Below are 9,861 nucleotides of genomic sequence, written 5' to 3'. Positions count from 1 at the left end.
AATGCACCCAGTGGAATGCCTGCCTGCCACACATTTTAGTATTTTTTTTTTCCTTCAGCGGAGAGATACAACTATTTCAGTCTTTTGGATTAAGCTAATTGGCTTGACTTTGAAAAAACACATTTGACCAGTTTATTTAGTCTCATTGTCTTAATTATTGACCTAAGTTATCCTTCAACTCATTTGAAAGATTTATAACTTCCAGACTTATGGTCTAGGCTCTTGAGTGTCTCACCTTGTAATTTATTTATTCGCTCAACAGAACTCAAACACTCAGTATGTGTCAGGGGCTATGCATGTCACCAGGGAAACAGTGTGCAAAACGGGCATGGTCCTCGTCCTTTGGTTCAGCTAAAAGAGACACTAAAAAGCCAAAACATGGCATTTGTAGTTCTGAAGATGTAGACCTTTGTGATTATAAGGGAGTAGCATACACATTTTAAAAAGCTTAGGGTGGTTTTCCTTTCCTTTTCTGAGTTTTCTTAACTTCTCTCTTTTTCTCTCTCTTTCTTTTTCTCTCTCGTTTCCCTTTTCTTCTTTTCTTTTTTTTTTTCGAATTTGAACATAGTCCTTTATTAACTGACCAGATTACAAAAATAATCATGGTGGATACTTTAGTTCATCCTTCTAAGAAGCCTATTGATCTGATTTTCTCTGTTGCCAGCATCCACAAAATGGGTAGTCTTTTTCTTCATTGCTTCTTGTGGAGAAGATAATTTGAAGGGCCGTAGGAAGTTTGCTTCTTTGAAACATTCTCCAACAGTACAGATCTCAAGAATCAGATCCTCCATGCAGATGATGCCATATTTACCAGGAGATAGAGCGATCAATGTGCTCTCTGTCAGGGCAATTCGCTTCTTGTTGATTTTTCTCTAACCACGCTTGTAGATCATTTCATTCACTGACTTCTGGTTTGGGTACCCCCATGCTATAGATGGTTCCACAGTCCTCAGCAAGTTATCTGAAGCCTTGTTAGGCTTTCCAAAGGTGCCGTTGAATATCTGACAAAGGCAAAGGAGCTGCAACACCTTTCAAACCTTTGGGCTCACACTATTGATACCTCTGATCCTGATGACAAAAGTCAATTTGGGTTCCTCAGGTTTGTAGAAGTTGCCAGCTTTTCTGGTAACAGAATCTCATTTTTGTCCATCTGCCTATATTCCTTGTGGTAATGCTTAGCTTTTTCATAGATAAGCTTCCTCCTTGCCTTTCGAAGCATCTTTTGGGCAAACTTCTTTCTCAGATGGTTGATTTTCAACTCTGCAAAATTCCTTTGCTATTTTTAAAGGGTTTCTGCCACAGCAGGAACCTTCTTTTTCTTCTCTTCTGCACCCTCCATGAGTCCATCTGGAAAAGAGGAAATTCTGTCTCTTCTTACGTAAACCCTACTGCCAACATGGGGCTTGAACTCACGACCTGGAGATCAAGAGTTGCATGCTCTACTGACTGGGCTAGCCAGGTGCCCCATTAACTTTTCCTAATATAGAAAAACTTTACACCATATATTGCTTCTTACATTATATTATGCAATGCATTCACATTGTGTTATGATAATATTGCTTACCATGAATTTTTTCATTTGGTCATAATTTTGACCATTACTGGACTTTTAGTTCTTCTAACATGTGAGTTATTTTTCCAGTTTATTTAAATTTTTTTTAAATGTTTTAATTGAAATTAAAAATCACACATTTTCCATCTTAATCATTTTTAAATTGCATTTCAGTAATGTTAGCCGTATTCACATCATTGCACAACAAATCTCTAGAACGTTTTCATCTTGTAAAACTGAAAGTCTGTACCCGTTGAACAACTGTTTCCCCAACTGCCCCCAACCCTTGGCAACCACAATTCTACTCTCCGTTTCTGAGTTTGAATGTGTTGGATACCTCATATAGGTGGAATCGTATAGTCCTTGTCTTTTTTTTTACCAGCTTATTTCACTTAGCATAATGTCCTCAAGGTTCATTCATGTTTGGCATGTGACAAGATTTCTTTCCTTAAGCTGAATAATAATCTGTTGTGTGTATATACCACATTTTCTTTATTTATTCATCCATCGGTGGACATTTTGCAGAAGCTATTGTGAATGATGTGAATGATGAGATGTGAATATCTCTTGGCTATTGTGAACAATGCCACTTTGGGGTGCCCCCAAAGTACTTTGAATGTAGACACTAATCTACCCCCATGCCTGAAAATAGTTCTTGACTGTAAGTAAGAACTGTGGGCTTGAGCTAGCAGGGAGGGTAAAGTGGGCCACTCTGGTCAGGATCCCATTTATGGATGTCCAGGCAACAGTGGAGGGAAGGAGAAAAAATAGCCTGAATCACTCAGAGCAGAATTTCTTATCTAAAAGGTTATATGCCTACCATGGGCAGAACACCATGCTAGGTGCTTTCATATGTGTTGGGGGGGGGGGGGAATGTGGAGGGTTTCTTGGATTAAGATAATTATGACAATAAGATTTTTTTTTTCAAGTTCTCAGGATCATTTCTAAATAATAATGAAAATAGTGATCACCAGTGTCAGGAACAGGCCCAGCACAGGAAGATATCAGAACCTTACATGGAGAGAGGGCTCATGTTATTTGGAAAGAGAATTAAACTGAGAATAGAAAAATTCAGATTTCAGATAGGATACAAACTATTGAAATTTAAGTTTAACAATTCCCCCCCCCCCCCCGACTATTGGGGTATGGGTTAGGATAATTAAGTGTGGGTCTGTGTGGCTGAGGCAGCAAATACCAATCTCTGAAAGCCCACAGAAGCCTTTACCAGGGTTCTACCTGATGTTTTTTGCTCCTACGTTGCTGTTTAAATTGTTTCTGTTGAAAGCTAGTCTTTAAAGAAATTTAGTTTCACTTGTGAGCCCCAGAGTCTGTATCTGGGCCCACAAGTCATGGCTATGGATGACATTCCTGAGAAAATCAGCTTACACACAAAAGATAAGACCAATTTTGAGCTTCGCTGGGGAATAGAAATTGTATAAACTTTCAAGAAGGGAAAGTAAAGCCATCGTAAACTTGAACAGCTTAAACTGACTTTCAATGATTTCAGGCCTTAGAGAAGAAGGATTACTGCAGACTCAACTTGTTGGTACCACTTTACTGGAGCTCCTTTCCTCGTAACCATAGCAAATGTGGTTATCGATGGTACAGGGAAGCAGAAAAGGCACTGGCCTGAGAGTCAGAGATGGGTTCTAGTTCCAGCTCGGCCACTAAACAGCTGGATGGCTTTAGACATGTGCCATTCTCTCTCGAATGTCAGCTTCCCTTCCTGAAATCCCAGTAGCACTTGGATGAGAAGCTCATCATCCCTTTCAGCTCTGACATTCTGTGAATTAATGATATACTTGACCACTATGTCCATTCTACTTTTTATTTGGCATTTGTTCATTTGATACATATATACATATATAAAAATCTGTACAAGGTAAAAATACAAAATAAGTATTTCTTTATAAGTTATGCAATTAAACAGCTACCTTTTTAAAGTTTAAAAGCCATTGCAGAGAGAGACAGAGAGAAAAGTCTAGTCAATCCTTTATAGTCATTCACAATAACATTGGTATAAAATATCATACAACACATGTGTACAAAATAGTGTACAGTTCATAAAAGCTGTGCAAAGACAGCAAAGTTCTGTAAAAAAAAAAAATCAAAATCAAAGAGGCTGTGGGTTCTCCCTCTGCTTATGTCATGCCCAGTGCTCGAGTCTTGCAGGTCAGCGTAATCTCCCCAGAAATAATAAAAGGGCACAAGGTAGAGTGCTTGGTGCATATACTATGGATGCAGAAATTAAAAAGAAAAAGCTCTGAAAGACACATACAGAAATAGAGACTGACTCTTCCCTCAATAACTCACTTCTTTGCCCAGAGAGCATTTGGAATACAACAGGAAGGACTCAGTATTTATGTTGTGCCTTAGACCTGAAGGTGTATATGTGTATAAAATTAAAAAAAAAAAAAAGTTTTTTTTTAAATTCAGATATCTAAGGGAGCTGCTATGGAAAGGCTGGGTTACCAGAGTCGACATGGGTAGAGGAGACCATTCCACCTAAGACAGGGGGGTGGATCTAGGAAGTCAGAGGTCTTAGAGTTATATGCTTGGTGTTGTGACTCCTAACTCCGTTTCCTTCTCCATAAAGAGTTTCCTGTCTTAGAGTTGTGGCTTCTAAAGACCAGCAGGGCCTGGCTCACAGCAAGACCCAGGCTATAGGAGTGAACACTCCACTGTGTTTTAAATAGCTTGCAATAAGCAAGATAGGAGCTCCGGTGGGAAGTTAAGGCTGGGACCAAGACCTAAACTTCACTTGCGTGGAGAGAGCTGCCAGGAGGTGTGTGGGGCAAGGAAACGCCATTTTGGGCAATGGAAGGGGCTGCGGCGCCCTCGACCAGGCTGAGGTTCTGCAAAGGGAAGCGGCAGCGTCTGGACAGCGGGGACTAAGCGGACAAGCAGACTGAATCACACCTCTTCAATTTCAAAGTACTTTGAAACAGTACGCAGGGCACGGGAGGGCTTCTAAGACACGGTGATCTCCTCCTCTTCGCCCTCCTCATCATCCTCGGAGTCGGAGAAGTCCGAAGGCTTGCCGGGGCTGCTGGAGTGAGCCGGTGAGGCAGGCAGCGGCCCTTCCAGCCGCGGGTCCCGCAGGTGCCGAGGGTCGGGGGACGCGTGATAGACCAGGCGGTGGCGGGGGCTGCCCGGGCCGTCGTCTTCCTCCTCGTCATCCCCTGGGCCCTTGTGGCCCACGTCGCTGAGGTCCGGGTGCGGATTGAGTTTCGTGGGAAGGGTCTGCTCTCGGCAGCCCCCGCTAGACAGAAGCTCGCGCTCCTTGGAGTTCCGCCACTTCATGCGTCGGTTCTGGAACCAGATTTTCACCTGGAGCGGGGAGGGGAGAGAGCGGGGGACAAGCAGCGGTTATCGCAGGCGCTCCCCACCAAGGGCGTGGGGGAGGGGCTCCGGCAGGACCGTCGGGGAGGTAAGAGGCTCTGTCCTTCTCCCCCTCCTTGCCCGCTGCCCCGTGAGTTCAGACGGTCAAGGACTCACCCTACCCTCACCCCCTCCTCAGCTTCTCGCTCCTCTAGCCCCATCCTCACGCACCTGACCCGGCTGGGCGCAGGTGGGGGGCAATGAGCCGGGGAGGGAAGCAAGCTGTCCCGAGTGGCCTCAAGGAAGCTGGCTCGTGCGCTCATTCCCTCTCTAGACTCTACTTTCCCCATCCGTAGGAGGGGACCTAACGGGTTTCAGAGGACCCTTCCAATTGCACGATGCGTGGGGGAGGGGTGAAGCGGGGAGGGTGGGGCTTTGGGGAGACCGCCCTCACTTGTGAGTCTTTCAAGCCCAACTTGGCCGCCAGCTTCTTGCGGTCGGGCTTGCTGATGTACTTCTGCTTCTGGAACATCTTCTCCAGCGCCTTGCGCTGCACGTCGGAGAACACGGCTCGTCGCAGCATGCCTCGGCGAGGCTTGCCGCGGGCAGCAAGCGGCCAGGAGAAGGTCCCCGGGATGGGCACGACGCTCGAGGACGCTGCGGAGGGGTGGGGTGGGGGGTTGCGAGTGAGTGGGCGGCGTCCCGCCGCGGCAGTAGCGTCTGCCCCTCCCTCGTGGCCTCCCTCGGTTTTTCTCTCTGATCCCTTCATCTCTTTAAAGCTCTCCTTTTTCTCCCCTTGGAGAATAGGCCAGGAACCTACAAACCTGCGAGACTGAAAGGCGCTTTCCGCCCAAATAACTTTCCCTTTCAACCAGGCAAACCCGGATTAGGTAAAACCACGGAAACACAGAAAACAGCCTCCACAATAGCCTGTTTCGTTTTTCCATTCAACAGTCTCAGGGGAACAGTGTCAAGGGAACAAACCTGCGTATATCGGCTAAAATAGCAACAGAAAAAATTTACAAAAATAAAAATAAAAATATCCAGCTGAGGCCGCTGGGTTTCCCCCTTATGCTTTTATCACCTTGGTAGCTTTTGCATTCTTTAGATGAAAATGGGGTGCCTTACTTATTTGACAGAAGAAAATCCGCTTTGGATTTTTTTTTTTTTGAAAAATCCAATCAGCATTCATCTTTTTCATATTAATCTTTCTTCCCCTCCCCCACAAAACGTAAAGAATTCGGCCCGAATACATGAAAAGTGGCAGCTAATTAGCACATTGACCGCTCCCCAATGGGTATTGGCATGATAAAAAGGGGGAGAGTTTTCCTTTAAGGGAGGGAAAAAAAAAAACCCGAAAAGAAACAGAGACTCTAATGAAGCGTGAATGGTAATTGTGTAGTAATGAACTAACAGAAAAAGACTGAGGACAAGCAGCGAAAGCCATATATTACTGGGACAAAAGAGATTTACACTTTCAAACTAAACACAACTGCAGGCCAAGACCATTGGGAGAATACTGATGGCAGAGGCTTCTCTTCCCGGAATCATTTTCATTAAATGGACATGAAAAGCTATTTATAAAGCTCGGGTTGTTTTTGTTGGAGCATTGAGATGAGGGAGAAAGGCAGCAAATTCCATTATCAGCAGCAGCATGAATGGTGGTGGGGGGGGGCTGTTGGTGAATTCTCTCTCCCCCTTTTAAAAATCAATTGCTTATTTCTTTCTCTGATATTTGGGAGTGTTGTCGTGGTTCTACCCATCCCCCACCAACCGTGCCCAGTCTCCCTTCTCTTTATAGGCTCTCCTCTGTCTCCTGAGTCTTGACCGGTTGCTGAGTTCTCAGCTATACTTTGAGGCACCACTGGGATTCCAGGATGGATAAAAACCTCGTGTAAACTGTCGAAGGTGTTTCTCCTCCAGACTAGGACCCCATTACGGGCTTCCCTCAGACTTATTTTAGAAGTTGAAGGTCTTTAAAAAAGATAAGGCGGTGGGGGGAAGGGTACGAGAAGAGGTTGGGAAATCAGGTTGGAAATAGAAGGTTGGGGTTGTGGGAGGATCTAGTCCTCCTCCCCCTGGGCGACCCCAGGCATCCCACACAAGAGGGCACCCCATGTGGTCTTGTGAAAAGCCCGAAACCCTGAATGAGTCTTAAAGAGAAATTAGCCCCGGCTGGTAGGTGTCTCTAGGCGGCGTGGAGGGGCGAGGGCCGGTCTGTGTGTGGCTGCCCGGAGGAGCTGACCAATTGGTCATGGTGCTGAAACCTTTGTGGCGGAATCGTGGCCAAGTGCACTGACTCTGTGGGAAAACGGCGGCGTGAAGGGATGCCAACAGCTCCTCGCCGGGAAGGGAACCGCCTCAAATTGGGACCATGACAATTCCTGCTAATTTGTAGAGCAGGGAATTGGTGCAAAGTGTCAAGCAGTCACTGCTTGTGCTAAATAGGGCATCAAATTGGCGCGACGGATTCGTGAATGTTGTACGCCTCGCAACCTCTGAACCAGAGCATAACCCCGAGGGGTGGACGGAGAAATATGGCTTTCGGAGCAGGGAGCGACGGGCTGGGGCTGGGACGCCGCCCCCCAGGAAGGGGGATGAGACCTACCTGGGAAATAAGAAGATCTGATGAAAGGCTGGAAGGAGCCTTCAAAGTAGGGAAAGGCGAAGGTCTTGGGAGGGACGCTCTGGAGTAAGGCAGGGGATGTTTCTGGCAGAGAGTAAAGGAGAAAGGAAAAGAGGGAGAGAGACAGAAAGGAAATTTGATTAGGTACTTGATTATTGTACAGAGCATTGAATATATGATATGATTAACCCTTCGGCTGGCTTCAAAGGCATCTTTCTCAATGTTTTGACAAAGTAGAAGAAGCCTTTTCCTAACATCATGTCATCTGTGGAATCCTTCCACCACCACCCCCCCCCCCCCCCCCCCCCCCACGCACCTCAGAGTTGGCTCCCTGTCCCGATTCTCATCCTAGGTACTAACGAGATATGTAGTATTAGGGCGGGTAGGAAAAGAATTGTAGATGCATTATGCTAGCTAAGCTAGTAAATATATTGTCTTGGGTTTATAAAAACTGGCTTCCAAAAGTTTGAGGGCAGAAACACAACACGCCTAGGGGCGGGCGCTCTCTCCGACTGCAGGTAATCAAGTTCGTTCTGAGGGTGGGGCGAACCTGGAGGCTTTTCTTCCGGGAATTGGCTGGACCTGAGTCTCACATTGCGCGAGTGGGGTCCCGGGGACCCTGCGTAAGTGTATGTGCGCAGATGTGTGAGTGGGCAAGGAAACAGGAAACCGGGCAAGAAGGACTCGCACCTGGACCGTCCCTCAGTGTCCTGCGCTCACTTACCGGTTCTGGGAGCAGAGGAGAGGATGGCGTTAACCCCAAACTTCAGAAACGTTGGCTCGCTTGCAGGGGCGGCGGCCGTCTGAGGTGAACCGTCCGGTCGGCTGCCTGGACCCGGGGAGCCCAGGTCCGAGGTCCCGGTGTCTGTGAGAGTCGCGGGGGCCCCCTGCCTAGGGGGCGACATGCTGGCCGTGGGTAAGCTGCGGGGCAGGTAAGCCGGAGGCCGGCTGATGCGGATCAGATCCTCCACCAGAAAGCTCGAGTGGCCGGAAAATGCCGACTGCAGGGACTGGGGCAGCGTTAAGGTGGGCGTGGGACGCAAGAGGCTCGGGTACCCGGCGGGGGGGCGCGAGGAGGCCAGGGAACATCATGTTAGGCGCGGGGCGGACGGAATAACCCTTCTTCCAGTGGCCTGAGGGTAAATGCCTCGCTTCCCGCCCCTCCCGCCCCCGCGATGCCCTCTCTCTTGGGCTTAGCAAACGTCTCCAAGTAATGATCCCACTTGGGCGTCTGCGAGTCCTCCGTGGTCCTCCCGTCGAGGTGATGGTTTTATAGTGGCCCGCCCGTTAAAGCGCTTTGAAAAGTGACAGCTCTGACAATGAAGTTCAACAAAGTTCTCCACTCGAGCTTCATTCGCCGGAGGCTCTGGGCGCTCTGATTGGCGCAGGGGTGCAATTTATGATTGGATTAGTCTTCATAAGCATGGCCCGCACAATGGGCCGGCAACAAAGGCTGGCGCGCATCAATTCTGCATATCGACCGCCTCTTTGCAATACAGTGCGCCCCCAAAGCTCTCGCCGGGAGTTTTTGTTCCGAAGCAACACCCGGGCTAATTAAATGCCTATTTAGAAGTTTCAGATGACATCTTGCCTCATAGAAAAGGAATTATTTAAAGAACGCACTAAATTTATTTGCAGCTCCCCTGCCGAGTCTGGAAAATAAATCAATAAATATTCATAGAAATTCGTCTCCAGGCAATCAGTAAAATAGCCCTCCCCCTTGTGGGGAGGGCAACGGAAGATTTCAAGTCAGTGAACACGAAAATATACTCCCTCTTCAGTCTCTAGCTGTATAGGTTACTCCAGCTGAGGCATAAAGCAGATGTGAGGGGTGGGTAAAATCAGTGTTTGTGGGGTGCTATTCTGACAACACAGGGAGATTTGGAATTAATGCTTTGGGGTTATTAGGTGGAGTCCATAAGGATGGAGGGGGAGGTCTGGATTTGAGTTATTTCGGGTCGGGAAACTAAGAGTTTGAGAGTTGGTAGATACCTGAATAGTAAAATGTGTCTCCTGCAAACTCCCAGAAACTTGGAAAATGATTTCAGTGAGATTTCTTTAGAAGTGTCAGCAAGGAGCACTCCGCAGCTTGCCTGGGGGAGGATCAGAGGGGAGCAACGTACGGGGTCCAGGCTGCTGGATTCCACTTGAGCAGCCTCAGGCCAGGCGACCTGAATGCGAGAAGTGCTATGCCGGCCCTTTTCCCACCTCAAGGAGCCCTCAGAAATTTCATTTGAAACTTATGGCCTGGACTTTTGAAGCCATAGCAGCAAAAGTTGAGATTCCTCGAGAGAGCCCTACCCATTGCCGGGTGCTTAACTTTGGCCAAAGTTTTGCAGCTTCTTAATTAACTGCAGTATAC

The 9,861-nt window shown here is 47.4% G+C and overlaps 1 protein-coding gene and 1 pseudogene across 1 annotated transcript; both read right to left on the bottom strand.

Moving 5' to 3' along the window:
- Positions 1-555: 555 nt before the first annotated feature.
- Positions 556-1,331, bottom strand: LOC121043891 (60S ribosomal protein L7-like; annotated as a pseudogene).
- A 2,148-nt stretch (positions 1,332-3,479) lies between these two features.
- DBX1 (developing brain homeobox 1) lies at positions 3,480-8,702 on the bottom strand. The gene is given in 5 exon segments (XM_040495880.1): positions 3,480-4,882; positions 5,328-5,530; positions 7,482-7,583; positions 8,224-8,566; positions 8,568-8,702. Coding segments are annotated over 5 exon segments (1,032 nt in total). The 5' UTR covers positions 8,592-8,702; the 3' UTR covers positions 3,480-4,522.
- Between the last annotated feature and the right edge of the window lie 1,159 nt (positions 8,703-9,861).

Source organism: Herpailurus yagouaroundi, unplaced genomic scaffold (genome assembly GCF_014898765.1).
Source record: "Herpailurus yagouaroundi ecotype Mexico unplaced genomic scaffold, PumYag 187, whole genome shotgun sequence".
NCBI lineage: Eukaryota > Metazoa > Chordata > Mammalia > Carnivora > Felidae > Herpailurus > Herpailurus yagouaroundi.
The sequence above is the reverse complement of the archived record's forward strand: the minus strand, read 5'-3'. Positions and strand labels throughout refer to the sequence as shown.